Genomic DNA, 21299 nt, shown 5'->3' with positions numbered 1-21299 from the left:
CATTTTTACATTAAACATTAGTGTAATCATAATACTTTCATAGGACTTTTTAAATATATCAGCAAATGAAAAGTATTACTGAAATATTTTTCATTAAAATACTCTTCACTGTATTTTCATTAACACCATATGATAGCATCCAGTAACCTGGCAACCATCCAAAGATGGAGATCGTCTCATTGGTCGGATTTTGTTAAATAAACGACTAAAAGATGGAAGTGTGCCTAGAGATTCAGGAGCAATGCTGGGATTGAAGGTTGGTGATATACAATTTTGAAACTAACAACTTTCAGTTAAACTAGCTACTTTTATAATTAAGGTATTTTCATATTATATAGTGTATGCATACCAATATTGATAATGCCTTATCATTCTCAAAATTACAATATAGACATTTTATATTCATTTACATAGAGTAATTTTGAAGAGTCCTTGGTAGAACTAAAAAAATGTATTTTTCTGAAAGACTAGACATGTTTTCACAAGTTTTCCCAGAATGTTTTCTTAGCAAAGTACTAATTGCACCCTTGGTAGGCAAGCCAAGTCCAGTCTGTGTTCTTCAGTATGGAGCATTGCACCATGGTATAACTTCTATTTTCCAAGAATAAGAAGAAAAGTGAAAAATAAATTATCTCTCTTGAAGACCTAGGGGACATCTGCGAGTTAATGACATTTCAATCAGATCAGAGTATGCCAACGAAACTTCCTAATTTTGAATTTTTCTCTCCTCTGATTGTTTGATTTGCCACCTTTTAAAAATGCAAAATGGAAAACTGTCCAATATAATTGGTTTTTATCACAGAAAAATGTACTCTTTTTTTAAATGTTTTTACCTCTTTTTCATGATGCAGTGCTCTTTAAACACATTATGAATTATTTCTAGCTCATATGTTAACCTCAATTTTGTGTGATATTATTATTTGCAGTTCCAGAAATACTAGTACAAGAATGAGAACAAACTATAAACAGTGAAAGAAACAAATATGTATTTATTTTGATTCCATGTCGTTGCTGTGAGAAATTATTAAGAAGTTTACATTTTTCATTCTCTACTTAGCATGACTCGTACTTCACCTCAGATATACAAGTTCAGTTATATTCACACCCTATGAGTAAGGATTAAATCAGTGTAGTTATGTATTATATATACTAACATGTTTTGGAAATATTTTAAATTTTTGTTTAATTAATAAACAATTTTATTTGAAGTCCGTGGGTAAGCCAGCTGAACACCAAGTTTTATATGGTAATTTTTGTTGTGTAGTCAGAAAATGCAAGAGAAGAGATTAACAGTGCCATTAGGAAGAACTTTTTGTATAAATATCAATGTTAAATTTTCTAAATCTTGTATTATGTAGATGAACTCTTCAGTGAGATTCATTAATAGTTCAGATTCAAGAGTAGCTACTTTTTAATCCCAATAGACATCTGGAAAGAGTGGTTTCCAACATTTATCCCTGACCTGAATTTTCAAGTATTTACATATTGAAAGTAAACAAAACTGGATTTAGTATTATGATTTTTAAGTCCCAGTATGAAGACTGTTAAGAAGCCTAAAGAATTTGAAGATTATTCAGTTATGACTGATTCTGACATGTAAGTCTGATTCTGAGATAAATATCAAGGGCAAACCTGTTGAAGTTCCCTGTAGAAAAATTTTCAGTGTGACAAGTGTTTTCATCTGACTTGCCAAGCCAAAGGGAATTTCACTGCTTAGTGTGAGCATCCTGAGTTATGTTATATTAATATATCTTTTTCCATTTAAAAAAATAGTGAAGTGAGCAATGTAATGACCAATACATTACATTGCTTTGGGTGGTAATTTATAATACAATGAGATACTATGCATGTATTTGCTAAAACTTTAAAGCTTTAGGATTCTCTATTTCCATTTTTTTCAATTGTAAATATTGTCAGAATAGCTACAGAAATAACCTGTCATAGCCAAACTTCTGCAGTGTTTTTTTCAAGTGTATATGTGTTACCTGTACTACATAAAACCCAAGGAAAAAGCTGAATTCTTCTTTCTATTGCCAGAACATTTAAATAATTTAAAGTAATTTTCATACTATGAAAATACTTCCTATTTGAAACAGGTAGTAGGAGGAAAGATGACTGAATCAGGTCGACTCTGCGCATTTATCACCAAAGTTAAAAAAGGAAGCTTAGCGGATACAGTGGGGCATCTTAGACCAGGTATGTATCTACTATAGTTTTATACTGCTGAGTTGCTTTTCTGAAGGTGATAACAAGTGAGCAAGTTTAGTAACATGTGAAATTATATTAAATAAATTTGATGAAATACTGCAGAATTCAACCTGACACTGTTACTAGATGGCTGCTTTTGTGAAATATATATTCTCATGTTCAAAAAATATTTTAACATTTTTGCTCATTTTTATACTTGAAATAATATTCTGTTGATATCCTCCCCAGTCATTTTGTGGTGTATATTTTGTTTAGAGCAAACCAAGCAATTATGAGCAGAAAAAATTTATGAGCAGAAAAAATGTATGAGCAGAAATACCTTGGCTAGGAAGGTGCTTCTGTTCCAACATGCAAATAAGAGATTGCTAGACTGAAGAATGTTCAAGAAATATTAACTGTTAACATAAGAACTATCTGAACCTTAAATACTAGACTTGTAAAAGTACATGGATCTTCAAAGCAGTAATTTGGTGAGATAAGATGTTTTAGATATGAACTTTCTGAGGAGCATGTTGGGATTTCTGTATGCCACAGCTGCCAAAGCATGTAAGAGCAGCATCTAACTCAGTAGGGGTCCTACCGATTATATTATTTCACAGAACTTTATATATTTGAAGCTGAGCTGCAGAAAACCTTTAATACTTGGGATTTTCCTGCACAAAGGCCTCCAGACCTGTTCTATAAAACAGGTTTCACAATCTGAAAAACTGACAGTACAATGGCTTAAATTGCTATTTTAAGTGCTGACCACAGCAAACTTCCTAAGCATGGTGTTATTACTTGACTTACAGGTGATGAAGTATTAGAATGGAATGGAAGGATACTACAAGGAGCCACCTTTGAGGAGGTGTATAATATCATTTTAGAATCCAAACCTGAGCCACAAGTAGAACTTGTAGTTTCGAGACCAATAGGGTAAGTAATTTAATGTACTTTTTATATTAAATATGATAAAATTGCTAACTTTTAGGATGGAGTATATCAAACATTCATTAACATTGTAAACAGAAAAAAATTATGCAAAATTCTGTAAACCAAAAGTATAGCTAGAATGATAGATCATGCAAGTGAGTAAAAAGAGCTGGTGTGAAATCCTGTATTCTCAGAGTCTCAGGCATCATCTGCTATTATGGTTAAAAATAATTTGCCTTCTCTGGCTTTTCAGTTGGTAAGCCAGCCTGTATTGGCTCTGAAACTGTGGTTATACTCATTGTAATTCTTGACTGTTGATTTTTACTTCTCCATTCCCATTTTTTTATAATACATACATAAAATTATGAGATCATATTTGGTTTATGAACTGATGATGAATTCTATTTATTGAGAGTATGCAATGCAGAATTTTGTGTGAAATATAGTATGCTAATGAAAAAAATCAGTATGCTTTGGAAAGTCTCAAATCCACATTCACATCATCTTCTTCTATAGAACTTTTAAATTATTGCTTGTTATTTGATACAAAACACATCTGAATGAATAGTTAGAACTGTGTTGGACTTTTTCTTTGGTGCTGTAAGTTGCCAATTTTTATTAGCCTTCAAACCTACCTCTCAATGTCTAAACTTAATTTTTTCTTGCATAGGAGTAGTTGCTTTGTTGTACTGGACAGTATTTCCCCTTCTTCAACTGTTCTTTTTTTCCAAGTTCCTATACCCTAAAGCCAAGTGCATCATGTTTTTCATTTTCCATTGGAAGTTTCATGTCTGGTCACATCAGGGTTGAGAAGATAGGAATGATTATCACTGATTTTGAAGATGTTTACAAAATTTTCTTTTTTTCACCCAAACTTTATTGTGATATATGGGACACAACAGGGCAGAGTGATAGGTAGTATAATCTAGATTCCCTTTTCCATGTCAGGTGGGACCAGATGACCTTTCAAGATTACTTCCAACCTGGACTGTTTTAGTATTCTATAATAACATTTTAATAAATACATTTATCCCTTTATTTTGTATAAGATGCACTTTCATATAAGAAAATATGACTGAAAATTAAGAAGTACTAAAAGAATCTAGAACTATATAATCCAAGAAGGGCATTTCAGTGAGGATGACTGTTATGGTTTCAGCTGTAAGCGGAATTTATTGTGTTGGACACATCGGGAACTTAAGGTGTAGGAACTTAATTTGGTATGACAATTTTAAACAAAGTTGATAACAACAAAAACCCCCCAGCTTTATCTTGTCAGTGAGATGAGAGGTTGTCTCCTGCATACATATGGAATTCCATCTCCTTTAGGGTAACAAGAGTATAATCTGTCCTATCATTAAAAATATTTGCGTAACTTGGGAGGTATAAGAGTAATGCTAAGGGACAGAGTACAGTACTTGTCTCAGAAAGGGAGGTCTCAATTTCATACACAAATCTTTCATAGTATCTCTCAAATAGAAGTTTATAGCAAAAGTTTCAAGGAGCAGCTCACTCACATCTTGAAAATACCAATTTTTAAAAATCTTTCTGCATTCTGTTCTTTGTATAAAATCTCCTTTATTATTTCTTGCACTTTTATATTTGGTGTCTCTTGTTCAGCTTCCTTATCATCGTCTTCTGTTATGTTGCTGTTGCTCGAGCAGCTCTTCTATAATTCTTTTAACAAAGTGATGTGCGTTCTCAAGATGCCTTTTTCTGCATTAACTGCTTGCCTCATAGTCTGAAGAATGGAGCTAGATCAGTGATAAAAGTGTAGTTCAGTGTGTTTGATTCCCAGTATCATTTTCCAGTAGATGTAAAAGATTCTCAGTGATGAATACTTACTACAAACTGGTAGGTTTTAGATTCTAGTTAGGTGTGTGTAACTCTTTGGAGTTGGATATTAACAACATAATGTCAGAAATGTTTTTCATGAGGTTAGGATGATCTGAAAAGACTGTATTACTTTTTCCAGTTTAGAAGATTTCAGTTCATAATCAAATGGACAATAAAAATTAATAGCCTATGCTTGTCTAAGGAACCATAACTTCATAAGACTTTTTTTTTGCTCTGGGAAATAAAGTTTCAGTGTATGTACAATATTTAAAAGTTCTTATTTACCAGATATCATTAGTGGTATTTATTTTTATTAGAATTATTGATGGCCAGTTGAAGGATTTTCCTTTGCATTGAGATAATTCTTATTATTTATAAGGAGAATGTCTTGATGGTTTCCTGACAACACTTTAAATCATGTAAGAAATTTTCAGTTACCAGCAAATAACTTAGCTGAGAACCTATTGTCACATACTGATATTCTGAGAACAAAACCAAATTCCAGTAAACACAGTTATTAGTTTTTCTCTTTATTATGGGCTGAGTTATATGAAAACTGAAGATGACAAGCTAAGTTGACAAGGCAGATAAAATTGAAAGCCATTCTAAGAAAAAAACCCAACAAAACAAACCATGCTAGTTTGTCATGCAATTTACCATTTTTTCCATCTTAAAATAAATAGTTTATATTAAGTGCCATCACACAGAACTTACAAGATGGCCAGGGTATCAGACCCAGCCAGCACGGGTTTAGGAGGGGCAGGTCATGTTTGACCAACCTGATCTCCTTTTATGACCAGGTGACCTGCCTGGTGGATGCAGGGAAGGCTGTGGATGTTGTCTATTTGGACCTCAGCAAGGCCTTTGACACTGTCTCCCACAGCACACTCCTGGATAAGCTGGCAGCTCGTGGCTTGGACAGGAGCACTCTTTGCTGGGTTAGGAATTGCCTGGATGGCCGGGCCCAGAGAGTGGTGGTGAACGGTGCTGCATCCAGCTGGGGCCAGGCACCAGTGGTGTCCCTCAGGGGTCTGTGCTGGGGCCAGCTCTGTTCAATATTCTTATTGATGACATGGATGAAGGCACGGAGTCTTTCATTAGTAAATTTGCAGATGACACTAAGCTGGGAGCGTGTGTTGACCTGTTGGAAGGACGAAGGGCTTTGCAGAAAGACCTGGAACGGTTGGACAGATGGGCAGAGTCCAATAGGATGAGGTTTAATAAGTCCAAGTGCCGAGTCCTGCACTTTGGCCACAATAACCCCCTGCAGCGTTACAGGCTGGGGTTGGTGTGGCTGGACAGTGCCCAGGAGGAAAGGGACCTGGGGGCACTGGTGACAGCAGCTGAACATGAGCCAGCAGTGTGCCCAGGGGGCCAAGAGGGCCAATGGCATCCTGGCCTTTATCAGGAATGGTGTGGCCAGCAGGAGCAGGGAGGTCATTCTTCCCCTGTACTCGGCACTGGTGAGGCCACACCTTGAGTGCTGTGTCCAGTTCTGGCCCTTCAGTTTGGGAAGGACGTTGAGATGCTTGAGTGTGTCCAGAGGAGGCAGCGAGGCTGGTGAGGGGCTTGGAGCACGAGCTGTATGAAGAACGACTGAGGGAACTGGGGTTGTTTAACCTGGAGAAAAGGAGACTCAGAGGCGACCTTATCACTCTTTACAACTTCCTGAAGGGTGGCTGTGGTCAGCTGGGGGTTGGTCTCTTTCTCCAGGCAACAGCAGACAGAACAAGAGGACACAATCTCAAGCTGTGACAAGGGAGATATAGGCTGGATATTAGGAAAAAGTGATAAAGTACTGGAATAGTCTGCCTGGGGATGTGGTGGAGTCACCATCCCTAGATGTGTTTAAAATAAGACTGGATGTGGCACTTGGTGTCATGGTCTAGTTGAGGTATTAGAGATGGGTTGGACTCGATGATCTTGAAGGTCTCTTGCAACCTAACTTCTGTGATTCTGTGAAAACTTGATGGCCAAATTGCTAATCAGTGTGAGCTGGCTGTACCTTATAGACCACAACTTACTTATTTTCTGCCTTCTAAATCTCAGAAACTTAAAATGCATGTTATTTTCATGGTTTCTTCAGTTTTGAATTTGGAAGAAATAATGCACTGTGTTTTAATAATTACTCTATAAAACCTGTTTGCAGTGAAACACAACTTATTATGCAAAGAGTTACTATGAAACTAATTTTACTACTCCTCCATCTCTTTATCTCTATGAGAGTTCCTTGTAAGAAATACCATTCACATTACCATGAAATATGGGGATTTGTATGCTTTAGGAGCATAGAAGATAATGTTCAAAGCTCTCTAGTTTATGTTTTCAGCTATCTATAGAAAACTCGTATTCATGTCTTTAGAAGGATTTATGTATTATGTATTTATATATCTTTTTTTTTCAAGGTTTTCTTTTCATACTTCAGTATGGTTGAAGAATTTTTTTGTATTTATGAGTTAAGCTCAAGAGTGTATTTCTGAGTAAATTACTAGACAATTATTGGATCCTGTTATAAATTTTCCTTATATCAAATATACAAACTTAAATATTTGCTTCCTCAATAGCGCTTGTGAGTTTGTCACAAGTTTTCAGTACTAACAAAAGAGGTTTTTTTTTTGCCTGTAGTGGGCACTTAGAGCAGTTTCATGCCTTCTGATTTATTTCAGTTATTGGATACTGTGCATCAACTCACTTGGAAAGAGTCCTCAGCCAACTTAGTAAAGCTGTCTTTCTAGTGAGTCTTGAAAAATGTTTGGAAAATATATACTAAGGTATTCTGGAAAAGCCTTTCTAAAGGAAATAGATATGTTATTTATATATCATACTGACTCTTTCATTGTATGAGACTGTAGATATTATTGGAAGGTTTTTCATTTCCCTTTCCTTTTCATTTACTTTTGTGGTGGGCTGACCTTGAATGAGCACCAAAGACTTGTTCTCTCAATTTCCCTCCCCAGCAGGACTTGGGGAGGAACTAAGATAAAAAAGCTCATGGGCCACTTAGCAATTACCACTGTGGGCAAAACGAACTTGAGGAAGATTAATTTGTTATTATTAATTAATAAAAGAAAAGGATAGTGAAAAATAAAACCAAAACTGAAGCCTCGTTATCCTTACCTCTCTTTTTCACAGGCTCAAATTCACTCATTTTTTCCTAGTTTTTCTGCCTCCCTCTCAGCCAAGCACTCCATGGCATGGGGAAGAGGACTTGCAGCCAGTCCTCTTCCTCCACCTTCCTCCCTGACCTTGGTGTCTTCAACGACATTTCTCTCATGGCTTTTTTTTCTCATTGTTTTTTCTCATAGCTGCTGCACACCTGTTTTATCCTTTATTAAATATGTTATCACAGAGGCACCCAAGGAGCCAGCTGGGCCCTGCATGGTGCAGCCTCAGCCTCTCCCCACCATGGCCACCTCTCAGGACTGGCTGTGGCCTTGGAGAAACCAGCTGCACTGAAACACACAACAGGATTGAAAATACTGGTATTGCTGTGACTCAGAAATGCAGCTCTTCATCTTGCTTGGTTTTGCTCAAATAGCTCTGAAATTGTTTATTAGCATACTGATAGTTTTTATTAGCATACAGTAATGTTTGCTCCTCAGAGGAAGAATATATTCCTTTGCTTGGGGAATTGTGATTGAGTGCTTTAAAATTACATGGCTCTGCACACAATTTAATACAGGTGTTGCAACTTGTATATGAAAGAATGCAATTTTGCCAAATGAACTTATACATTTTATTTGGTTATGGAAAAGGTAAGATTGATTAAATTTGTGGTTCAAGGACAGTAAAGAATGTACTGGGATAGCCATGATTGGCAGCTGAGTATGTTTGAGTGAAGGTCCAGTAAATTTAATAATATATAATGTCATTGTAAAATCTACTACTCACAGTTTTAGTCTACCATTAACTCTGAGATTCTTCTTTTATTTACTGAATTATTTTATTTGTGACTGTGCTGTCTCCTGCATCCACCAAATCTGTTCTGTAGCATTTAATTTGACACTGAAATTATTTATATTGGATAACAGATAATCATCCCAGTGGCTGAAGACAGCCAGCAGATCATGCATCATTCCTGAGGCATTCTATGGTGGATTGGGAAGTGTTATAGTGTAACTGAAATTTAAATATGCTTGTTAGAATAAGGATCAGCCTGTCTTAATTTTCCTGATTTCAGGGACATTCCCAGAATACCTGACAGCACACATGCACAGCTGGAGTCCAGTAAGTTTCAATTGTGGGGTAGGAAAACCTCTCTCTTTTATGTAAGCACAAATAGAATGAAAAATATCCTCTGCAGTCAGTATAGGTCTTGTCTTTTTGTCTATATTTGTCTCAATATGTCATCTTACTGTATTATCTATCTACCTTTGTTTAATAATAAGCTATCAAAACTCAGGATATCATGATTTAGGTTTGACATTGGTTATAAGCTTAGATGAGTTTTGACTGAAGAAAGTATAATTCTAAATAATATATAAGAACATTAATAGCAATTTTTATTTTCTCTTGCTTTGCATTTCAATTGCATTTTATAAACTAAAAATGAGAAATAAATGTTCTCAGTTTATAGCCTGAGTGATAGCTACTTTGAAATCAGAACATTCTTACTTTATTTGATCTACTGAGTGCTACTTAAATTGACTAAACGCATATCTTATGTAGGGAAAGATAACTTGTTTTTTGGCTTAGATCTGATAAGATGGATTTCAGCCTGGAGTTACTTTTTGTCATTGTTTTAGAGCCCTATTATAATAGAAGCCATGAATAAATGAAATGGTGTAAACTTGATTATAATAATGTGAAAAACTCCTTCAATGACTTTTTACTCATTGCCCAATTCTTAAAATTAATTTTATGTTTTGTGAGATGTGGATTGTCTTTTGTATTTATAAAAATATTTCTCTTTTCCTCTATGTTTTGTATATCAAAACTTGTCCTCTGACCGTATTCAGACCTTGTAGATTAAAACAAAATGCACAAGAACATAAGGTACATCTTGATATTTTTGTAAAAATCTAATTAAAAATTAGTCTGATTGTACCAGATAATAAGTCAGAAGACTGAATTCATTTGACCACAGTAATGTGTTTATTTTTGGGCCTTCTACTTACTGACATAATTACAGTCAGAAATATCTGAATAATCTCTTTTCCATTCTATAAATAAAAGCTCCTGATTGCATCTGATCACCAAAAGATTGAGTATCATTATTTGGTAATTTTAAATAGATTTTAAAAAGTGATATTTATCACAACTTTACTGTATGTTTGGTTATATTTCTACAATTTCTGTTAAAAGAATGTTGAAATATATGCATAACTGCTACTATTTATAAAATATTTTTGTTTATAATTACAGGTTCTAGTTCATTTGAATCTCAAAAAATGGATCGACCTTCTATTTCAGTGACTTCTCCTATGAGTCCTGGCATGTTAAGGGATGTTCCACAGTTCTTGTCTGGACAACTTTCAGTATGTAAACATTTCATTGATATTAATGTTGTGCTTTTTGCAGCATATACAACTCTTACTGTAGTGCTAGCTATATCTAACAGAAATTTCTTGTTAAACTAGCTGCATTTTTTGTTTAACACTATACATCTTAGTATAGGCAGGTACAGAATTTCATAATCATATTCCATTAGCTTTTGGAAATTTTATGAGTTGAATTGTATATGAGTTGAACATGTATATAATCTAGTAAGCTAGACTGGTAGAGTCAAATTTTCAGAAAGGTCTATTCTTGGCCTCCAGTTATGTTTGTGCTGTTGAGTGTAAACATTTTTTCAACTGCCGCACTTACGTGTAGAGTTGGTAGATTTTATTACCTGTGTGCTTGGATGTTTGAGCTGCTTAGTTCTTATGCACTAACTTTCATATATAACTTCCCCAATTATCCCTCTGATATTTTACTCATGTTATATTTGTACTGGTGTTACTCAGGTATGCTCTTCACTCTCACTGAGAAGGAAGTTCATTATGTGAATGTTTTCTTTTAAAGGGTGCTTTTTTTGAAATAAACTGAAGAAGTTGAGTTTTGTGCACCTCTCCATGTTATTTGCAATTCCAAACTGTGATTTTTCAAAAGTGCTCAGTTGTGGCCCAACATATTGAAAAGGAACAACAAATGGAATGGAAGCAGTGCAAAACTGGTGTTAAAAAAGTTTGGAAATGTCACATTCATGTTACTTCTTGTATATGTTGAGTGTACCATAAAAATATGCATAAAATCCAAGCAGACTGTTTCTAGGTCTCACAGAAATGGTTTATGATATTGGTAGAGAAGACGGAGAATATTTTTGTTGCTTCAGTGGCCATGTTGGCTCCATTTTGTAGTGCATGAGACATTATTTGTTTGCTCATCAGAACAACCATTTACAATGCATAATTTTTTATTTTCTTAACTACTTCGAAAGAGTCAATCCTTTGGATAAATGGAAAACTAAAAATCTTGATTGTAGAATGCTGTGTGCTGTGCAAAAATACAATGACAAGGGAACATGAACTGTCAAAATACACAGACCAAAGTTTTGAAAAACTCTCTTTTTATTACAAGACAGTAAAAATTGTTTATAGGAGAGACAGGGAAGAAAGAAATTTCTCTTGTATAAACTTCATAAAAGATTAGGCTGTCAAAAAGTTGTGATGCCTAGCTCCCAGCAGGAAATTCAAGAGCAAGAGTTAGCTGTTCAGATGACCAGTGCACATACATTCTGGAATAATTGTCCAAATAGGAAACACATATAACTGACTTTCTCAGTTTCAGATCAAAATCATCATGAGTTTAAGATTAGGATTTTTTAGTGAAGTTAGTAAGTCTTTTGATTTAGTGGTTTGATAGGATACTGAAATTTGAGGTATATATTCATAGTAGTGGGAAATTTTGAGATATATTCTAATTTATTGAGAATAAGAGAAATCCAAAGGCTTTATTTCTCAGAATTGCATATAAAATTCAGTGTTTAACTCAAGAAGGCATAATTCCTATTTTTATTTATTTTTTGAATATTTCAATATATAAATGCCTGCTCTAAAAAGTTTCTTTCCATCTAAGGATACCAAATAATGTTAAGAGACATTAGAAAATGTTTCCTGTTTTTTTTTTGTACTTCCTTATGCACTGTTTGCAATTACATTCAATACTCCCTACTACATATTATCTATGTTTCCCTCAGAGAGCAGCTGATACCTACCTGAGAACACAAAGCTCCAGCTGAGTGAAACTGAAGTCAGAATTACTCTGTAACTCTCTGAAATTGCAATTTAAACATCTTAGATTAGTAGATAGTTCAAAAGTTTGGATGCTTGTCTTGTCTGCCCAGCTAATGAAACATTTGAAATAGGCGTATTTCATGTTAATCCTGTTAAGGGCACAACCCAGCTCTTGCTGCTGTTGGGTCCAGACTTTGGGAGGCAGGTACTAAACTTTTTTCTTTGCGAGCACGGGTGGTTATCATAGAGTCTGAAGATGCTCTGGATAGGTGGCAACATGAGATCTAACTGGGCACATTGCAATGTAGGGGCTAATATACATTTTTAGAAATAGAGGAATTTCTGAGAATTGAAGTATTCTACAGGAATAGTGCTTTCAAAACAATGTAGTTTCTTTTTGATCTGATACTTTAAGATAGTTTTGAAAAATTATAATTTTGTGACATCAGATTTGGGTATTTATTTGTTCTTGAAAGTAGTGTGATGAACAGTTTTTTCCTTCACTTTTTAATATTTGGGTTTATCATTCTACAATTTTTTAAAGTTTTGAAACTTTGGAAGAGTTAGTGAAAAAATCGTGTTTCTAAAGTTGGAGATGTTTTGAAAAATTAGGATGGATTATGAGATTTTCTAATTTTGGACCTTTAACAAAAGGAAGTAGTAAGGTAAAACTGAATTTTAAAGATCTCCTCAAGCTACAAAAGATATTTTATTTTGAATTCTACAAAATAGATGTGCTTCAGTATCTTGGTTTCCCATGGGTTAATCAGCTGTTTTCTAACAGTGGATGGGTCACATATTCATTCAAAATAGATGAGTAAGGTAGAAGTGAAAGGAGCTACTAAATTCTGAATGTAATTGTGAATGTGCTCTTTATGGGAAGTGCCTAGACAGGAGCATAACTACAGAACCCTGGCAATAAATGAACAGGATGCTGTTCTTTGTGGAAGTGATGGGTCAATGACATTCTGGGTGATAGCTGAAATCAAGCAGATTTGATGGATTTGAAGAAACAGATGAAAGGCAAGATTTTGTTTTCCATATTTTCTGTGCCTTTGAACAGCATGTATTCCTGAAGGATTGCTGTGGTTACTGTGAAAAATAGGCAGTGAAACACAAGAGTTGTGGGCAGAAATGGAGACACAACAGTTCAGGTGAAAGTCTGAAGTATTTGAATGAATACTTGAATATAGGCTTATTCAGACTGTGCTCTAGATCCTTAAAAGATTTTTTATGTATTAATGGTATTTTGGAATCTATTTCTTTATGTTCAGTATGGTTTTGGCTTGTTTAGCTGCAGCAATGCCACTGTAGCATTCAGGGCTGTCTTTCTCTGTTCAGTTGTCCATATTTTCCTCTGTATTGGCATTGGTCTGTGTGTTTTCTTTGTGGAGGTCACAGTGTCAGTCTAGAGCTGACTAATAGGACTGACCACAAAGTAAACCATCTCACACAGGGAGGAAATCTTCTTTACATTAATAATTATTCTGCCCGAGTAAATACTTAATTGAACAAATTATGTGCAACTACAGTAAACTCTTGTGTGTTATAACTTACTAATATAATTTATCCATATTATCTGTGTTTTATTTTATAGCACTTTTTATTCATGTTGTTTTTCAGGATAGTATCTGACTATTATTGCAATTATATATTTTTTAAAGTTATTTGCTTTGTCTTGTTCTTGTTTCTGTATTTTTTCACTGAGTTGTTTTTTGTTTAATATAATTTTGAATAAGATAAAAGTATGTTGGTGCTCTTAGCTTAACTACTGAATTTTGGCTACATTTTTGATACTGCATAAAAAGTATAACTTGAAATGCTTTTCCAATGGTTAGGTTTAGGGAATAATAACTATAAGACCATGTAAATGGATACAAGTATAAAATCACAATATTTAATTTTTGTAGTGGTGGAAGCTCTAGCAAAAAAGGGATATTATTTAAAAAATTAATCTATTTCCCCGTACACTTGAACCATAGAACCACTTAAGTAGATGTTCCATACATGTTCAGTTTATAAAGCAATAGAAATAAAGTTATATTAATTTTAATTGTAATGTATGCAGCATAATAGAAAGCCTTTATTGTACATTATGAAGGGCCTATATGTCAACACACTGAGGGGATGAGATCAAGTACAACACATGCTACTCCTCCCCTTTCACATGTTCTTTTTCCTTTTCTTCCTTCCCTTTATACCTCTATACAAGTAGATTGCTGTTGCTCTAACATAAAAACCTGGAAAGTTCTAGGTAGTGCACACAATGTGTTGATTTTCCTCCATTTCCAAGGCAGAATATAACAGGTGAGGAGAGGACCCTTGGTGCATGGTCGGAGAGATTCTGTCCCTCTTGGGATTCCAATATCCTGTGATAATTAATTTTTCCCTTGTAAAATCTATTTTTATTGTGACCAGGTCACGTTCTGTTAAGAGCCTTTAACACTGGGCTCTGCAGTCCTGCCTGTGCAGAGTGGCAGGTTGAGTGCAGCTGCTGCACCTTGCAGAACACAGGGAGCACGTCAGGCAAAACCTGTGATCCAGACTGCCAAATTTTCTTATATATATCCTCTTTCTTTGATGTAAGAACAGATTACTTTATAGAACAGATTTCTCCAGCATCTCCAGCATCTGTGCAGGAATCATCATCTCAGTGCCCATTTCCTCGCTTTGGGTAATTTCTAATGGAAGTGAATAAGAGTAGTAGCTTCTTTCTATCATTTTGAATTAGATCAATAATCTCAGGAAAACTGAGCAGAGGTAAAGGAGATTCCAATCTGTCTGGGATTGTTGTGACCCATTCCATGCTCCTCCCACTCACCAACCCTCTGAGGTATCAACACATCCTCCTTTTCCTGTCCTTGCCCCATACTCTACCAATTCTGTGCCACTCCATTAGCTGTTGCCCTAAGCTGAAGGCGGGGAGTGGTTGCTTGGAATTTGCAGCCAGTCCAGGAATTTGTGTTTCCTGTATTCGATGTAGTCTTGATGTAGCTGCTGGAGGCCACAAGGTTGCATGTGGTCTGAAGTGTTACAGCACAAAAATATGTTTTAAATGCATCTATATATGCAGTTTGCTAAACTCTCTAGATCCCATTCCATGCAAGGGTTTTGTGTGTATATTGTGTCATTTCTGTCATGATTGCTAGGGAATTGAAATACATAGATTGTACCTACCCCCATGTAATGTTAATACCAGACAGCACTAACTTTCTTTTAATTGTTTTCAAAGTATTTAGGAGGACTTTTCATAGACATGACTCTTAAGGTTGCAAGAAAAAGAAAAACTTTTATTTTACTCACTTTCCTAAGTAACCAAAGCTGTCAATGTGTGCATTGTACTTGTTTCTCTCTGAATATGCATGTACAATCTCCCTGAAACAGATGATCAACCTTAACTCATGTTTCCAACCCCACTTTTAAATCACACTTTGCCTACCTGTTCTTTTTGTTACATGTTATTTCTAAATCTATTGTAAATGTTGTCTATAGACTTGCAAAGAGAAATCCTTGCTCCTGGGGAATCAGTGGTAAGATTCCTGCTGACTCCCCTAAGGCAAGAATTTCCACCAAAGGGTTTTGATATAATTTTGTAACAGATTTGCAGATTTAATTTATGCATTGCATTAAAATATTTTTTGTTAGATAAATATGTTGTTGGTGTAAATCTGTGTTTAAAGTAATAGTTATGTGTCTTTGTTTTTACTTTTGGTCTTTTAGTTTCCAGCGTGTTGTCCTTTTTGGTTTTGTTTTATTGCTTTTTCTTTAATTTTGCTTACCAGAGCCAAAGCCTTAGTAGAAGAACAACGCCTTTTGTTCCTAGGGTTCAGGTAAAGACTTCGTCTGCCTGACAGAAACTAAAGTTGTGGGGTTTTTCTTTTGTTTGTTACGGAAAATGCATAGCAGGAAAACGTTACCTTATAGTCCGTTTTCCCATATTTCAAGTGTGTTGCTTTGAACCATATTAACAACTTTCATGTCATCTTGTGAGCAGCTTGTAAAATTCTGCATGGGGGTTAAAATATTAAATTAAAATTTAAAGAGACAACTAGTTTTTGTTTGCTCTCTGCCCAATATTAAACATAAACAGGTTTCAATAGCAATGATGGCTGTGCATCCCACACACAAAATTTATGTACTGTTTAAGCAATAAATAATTTTGTGCTTGAGTTTATGATATAAAGATGAATGTCTCTTTAAATCATTCATTATCATTACTTAACGCATATTTTTTTGCATTTTCCACATAATAGTAGCGCCTTGAGTAGAAGATGGGCAAAAAATTTGTACCTTGTTTATATAAACAAATTTCTTGTGTATGAAACTTGGTTCTTGCATTTTTAAGTACATTAAAATAACCAAAACTCTTCTTGAATAAAAATTCTCCCATTGTCTTGCTAAATTTATTTAGCTTTGATATTCTGTTTGGGTACAAGTTGTTTGCCTTTTTTCATTAGGAAGCTCCTAAGGTACTATAGACTTATGCAAAAGTAGGTTTTACTAATACGTTACAGTGCTTATCTTGCTTTGCTGCATGTTTTTATTTTTTTTTATTTTTTTTTTATTTTTTTTTTTGTAACTAGAACATTATCTGATTTTCTGACAAAATATCTTTACAGAGATGTTGATCTTTTGTGTGGCAGCTCTATAAATGTTTTTCTTTGATTAATTGACCAAGATGTAAAGGATGATCAAAGTGATCAGAAAGAGATGCCTGAATTTCATTATGAAATGGAAAAGAGATTTTATATATATATATATATATATATTTTTATATATATATATATATATATGAATTCTAAATAAGACTGTAAATAAAACATCAAATATGACTCATATTTGATAAAGTACAATTTTTTTCAAATATTATTCTTGAAAGTATTCCTTAAAGGTGCTTAAATATAAATTCAAAATTAAGAACTTCTCAAGAAAACATAGATTATAAAATAATGCCTTGATTATATGATTTAAAGTTAATATATTATGGTATTGACATATACTGCCTTTGTATGAAAAATTTGAAACATCCTTTAGCATAATTAAGAACGTTCAATTCTGCTCATAATAATGAAATCAGGAGGAATACAATTACAAATTGTTTAGTAGTTCATAGAGATAAATATTATATATGACATAAGTAGTTTTTTAATATTTATTTTCTTTTTATATATGTGATAAATAAATTTAAAAATTATATGAGAGTTGATAGTTCAATTTAAAAAGGAAATTTCTGCCTGAAATCTGCATGTTTCATGAAATACTGTAATGTAGAAATAACATGTAGTAGTTCCTTATTTTAATGCCATTTTACAAAATAAAGACATAGACATAAAAATTGTCTGTACTACTTAGACTAATACCCTCTAACAAAAAACCAACCAACTTGCTCAAATGATTGTGGTAGTTGAGAAAAATGTCATGCTTGCTAGAAAATATCTGACAAGAGGTGAAAATGTGTAAGGCTTACTCGCTCACCCCTTGGATGGATTATTTTTTTATATTGTAGGTTAGAATTGTCCTTAGCTCCAGTTTTGTCTCTACACAATCAACGCCTGTGGAGTCCCTGTGCACCTAAGAGGGTTTTTTTGCAGAGCCTAATAACAGTCAATGCTAGATGTGAGGGTTTTGACAAGAGTTCCTGAAGACCTCAAAATTATGACCTTGGCAAAATCTTTACAAGCCTGAAACAAAAAGTCATCCATCTGCCCACTTTTAATAGTGATCTAGATAGTTTAAAAAGATGAATGTTAGATGTATTTATCATGCGGGCCACAGAAAGAAGAGGAATTCTCCAGTGGTTTTCAAACAAGGGTATTAGGCGCAGTCCAGCAGCAGTGCAGAACTCTAGGTTACTTTTTTGGCATGACAAATTCACTAAATCAGAGCTCTGAGCTGCTGCTTACGGTTGTCAGGAAGTATACATTTCATTGTGGGCAATGGTATAGCTGTGTCTGTAGACCTCCTTACAGGAATGAGTATCTCCAGACATTCTGTTTATACTTATTTGTTTCATCACTATCAACAGGAAATGCGTATCTCTATTCTTGCTTGCATCTTCTTTACTTGTTAGTCTGAAATGGATCTTTTCTGGCATAAGCTCCTCTTCCACACTTCCCTCCATGTCGTTCCATTCATCTTCTAGCTCACTGGATGGTTTCATAGAATCATCATTACTTTATTGGGAAGAAAAACACTCAGTTTCTTTCCTATCAAAAGCTCTCTGAGTTTTTACTAATTTTACAGTACCTGTAAAAATGCGTGTTTATTTCCTGAACTTTTAGATTCAGTTTAGCGTACCAGTAATTTTCTAACTTGCATAGTGATGTTTTATGAATCTTTGTAGGGAAAAATCTGTTCTTAAAATTGTGTTTTCTATGCAGTATCTCTTGTTTACTTGGCAAAGCATTCTTTTGAACCAGAGTTGCCTCTGGGTTTTCTCTAACTTCAAAAAATTTTAGCCATCCTTTTGGCTTTAATATAGAACATCAATATATTTGATCCTGTATAAAAATATGTACAAGGTAAAATTGCTAAAAAAGAGATTTTAAAAAGAAATATAGTTTAGGGCAGCCTAAATACTTCTATAGTTTTCTGGCCTTTATATCCTACAAACTTTCCCATTTGACAGCTTTTTCTTGTAGTTGTTCAAGCATATCAGACAGCAGCTGAAGCAGAAAGAAATAGTAGTTTGATTTTGCAACCCTCAGTACTCAGGATTTTTTAGATATGTTTAACAACATTCAAAACTGGCCTCAGCCGTGCCAAAGACATCACCACCTCAGGGCAGTTTGAGCATCTACCTAAGCTTAAGTCCAATAAAATGATTACTGCAAGTATTTTTAAAAATAAAATGAGATTTTTTTTTCAAACAGATCCTATTGGTATATCTTTTGTTTCAGGATAGGGTGAGAAAGAAATGTAGTATATAATTTTAAAATAATAATAAACATAATAAAAATCTATGTAGGTTACATGAAAAATTAAAATGAGCAACAGAAGGGAAAAAAAAACCAAAAAAACCCCAACAAGCCTGGCCAGCTGTCTCTAAAAGCCAGTGATGTTTGAGTAGGTTGTGGTAGTAAAAATCAGCTGTAGGGCAGATGGTCTCTCCCAGTGTTACAGGTTTTATGTTTTTTTTCATGAGATTCATGAAGTAACCCATATATAAGAAAGAAAAAAACTGTGGCATAGGATTTAAAACTTCAAATATTCTCTGTTTCTAAATCTACATTATGACTGAAGATATGTTTTGCCTGTATGTGCTGTACATAAAGCTACATTAGAATTGCATAGTTGAGCAAACAATCATTCATGAGATGAATATAGGAAGAGCAGCAATAACATTATCTAGATTTTCTTAACTGACTCCCCTATGCATGTCTACTAGAGTAGGGGTTCTTACACATCAGTACATCTTTTCTAAACTCTCTAAACTCTGACCTCAGTTAGTACTGTAAAATTTTTAGTAGAAATGAGATGTAATAGAAAAAAGATGAAATTTAGTAAACTGAATTTATATCCTTAAGTTATGTATCTTATACTAACTTCAAAGTACGTAAGTTTGAGGCACCTTGAGGATGAGCTTTCACTTGTACAGTTGAAGGAAAGATCCAAGTACCTCAATACCTGCAGTGAGAGATCAACCCAAATAAAAGACACCTAAGCCCATTGACTCTATCTGAAACTAAGGCTACTCCAGAGGATGAGTTGATTCTCCAGGGGAAGTACCTCTTGCTGAGGCTACAGAGGACCAACTTTACCCATTCTGCAAAACAGGAATGCTAGTTGGATATACTAGATACCTGCATTCTTGCTTCTCAGAATGCTACACCAGCAGTCAGCTTTTATATACTGTTGTCTGTGTAGGAAGCTTATTCCAGAAACAGGACATATGCTGTTTAGGTACTGTTTAGACTGAAGAGGTTGAGCCTGTGTATCAAAAGAGTGCCTTTATCATCAAACTATTCCATGTCTCATTCTTCTCTGGAGTACAAAGTCTCATCTGAAGCTGAGATACTGTTTGGCTGGGAATAGAGGTGTGTGGTGTTATCAAAGCATGCTTAAGTTTAGCATAGCAGGTTCCTGACATGATACCCTGAATGAGTATTGCTCTTGTATTAGACCACTACTGGCTGAAAACCACAAAGAATGAAACTGGGGTCAGACCCACATCTCTGTTTCCTCTAATCATCTGAGTGCAGAGGAGTTCCTGTTTCCTGCTCTCCATGGCAGCTGTTCCTACCTAGCCTGTCTCAAGGAGTGCAGCAGAAGCACCACTCTGTGAATAACAGACCATCTCAGTGCATCTCAGTATCAGGTTACATTGAATTTAGATGCCTGTTTGCCTGAATGTAGGTCACAGCAGAAGCTTAATAAAGCATTAGGTGCATGTCTGGCTGGTTAAGGAGACCAGGGAAGGAAAGTATATGAGCATATGTATGGCTAATTAGTCTCCAGGACTTCAGTGCAAAAGGGGAATAACTTTGGAAACTATTCAGGTTGCACTGCTTTCTAAGTGAATTTTAGGTGCCTACATCCCAAGTAATCTAGATAGACAAAGCCCTGTTCGAGAAGGTTTTGTACAGGTCTTAGTCTCCACATTAGCATCAGCCAGCATAATTTTTTATAGAGCATATTTTATGTGTTAACTTTCCCTTTCCTTCATTTAGATCAGGATTGCTTTGTTGAAGTCTCTTAGATGTTCTAAGATTTTAAAAGTGTGTCTGTGTGTAAAAAAATCTTGTTAGATTTTTATTCATCCCAGTCTCTCTTTCATTGTATTTTGTGCAAGTTGCCATGGCTAGTTCTTTTGTCACCTCATAACTTTTCTCTCATTCATTCTTTTTTTGCCCTTCTGTTAATCTCTGGTCCCTGACATTAGTGGTTCCATTCTTCCTATGTTTCACCAAGAAGTATCCTTTCTATTTTACTTTCATGGTAATTATAAAGCAGTTTTTTATTTGTCCCTTCTTCCTTATTCTAATCTCATAAAAATGCAATCCCATTCTCCCCTCTATGGGCTTCTTTGACCATTCTCTCACAGTTTCTTCTTCTCCTTGCATCCTAGTCAAATGACTGCTTGGGCTACAAGTACCTGTGCTGTGTATTGGAGTGCTAGCAGTGTGA

The 21299-nt window shown here is 34.8% G+C and overlaps 1 protein-coding gene across 50 annotated transcripts in view; it reads left to right on the top strand.

Moving 5' to 3' along the window:
• The window catches only part of RIMS2 (regulating synaptic membrane exocytosis 2), a 456916-nt gene that overhangs the window by 239076 nt on the left and 196541 nt on the right, over window positions 1-21299 (top strand). For 26 of the 50 annotated variants that reach the window (XM_040054931.2, XM_040054851.2, XM_040054745.2 and 23 more), the window contains 6 exons: window positions 137-256; window positions 2097-2196; window positions 3000-3123; window positions 9137-9183; window positions 10321-10433; window positions 15956-16003. In XM_040054931.2, coding sequence (XP_039910865.1) covers window positions 137-256; window positions 2097-2196; window positions 3000-3123; window positions 9137-9183; window positions 10321-10433; window positions 15956-16003 — 552 coding nt within the window. The remainder of the gene's footprint in view (window positions 1-136; window positions 257-2096; window positions 2197-2999; window positions 3124-9136; window positions 9184-10320; window positions 10434-15955; window positions 16004-21299) is intronic. The other 24 variants (XM_058419196.1, XM_040054978.2, XM_040055074.2 and 21 more) reach the window with 1 other exon arrangement.

Source organism: Hirundo rustica, chromosome 1 (assembly GCF_015227805.2).
Source record: "Hirundo rustica isolate bHirRus1 chromosome 1, bHirRus1.pri.v3, whole genome shotgun sequence".
NCBI lineage: Eukaryota > Metazoa > Chordata > Aves > Passeriformes > Hirundinidae > Hirundo > Hirundo rustica.
The sequence above is the reverse complement of the archived record's forward strand: the minus strand, read 5'-3'. Positions and strand labels throughout refer to the sequence as shown.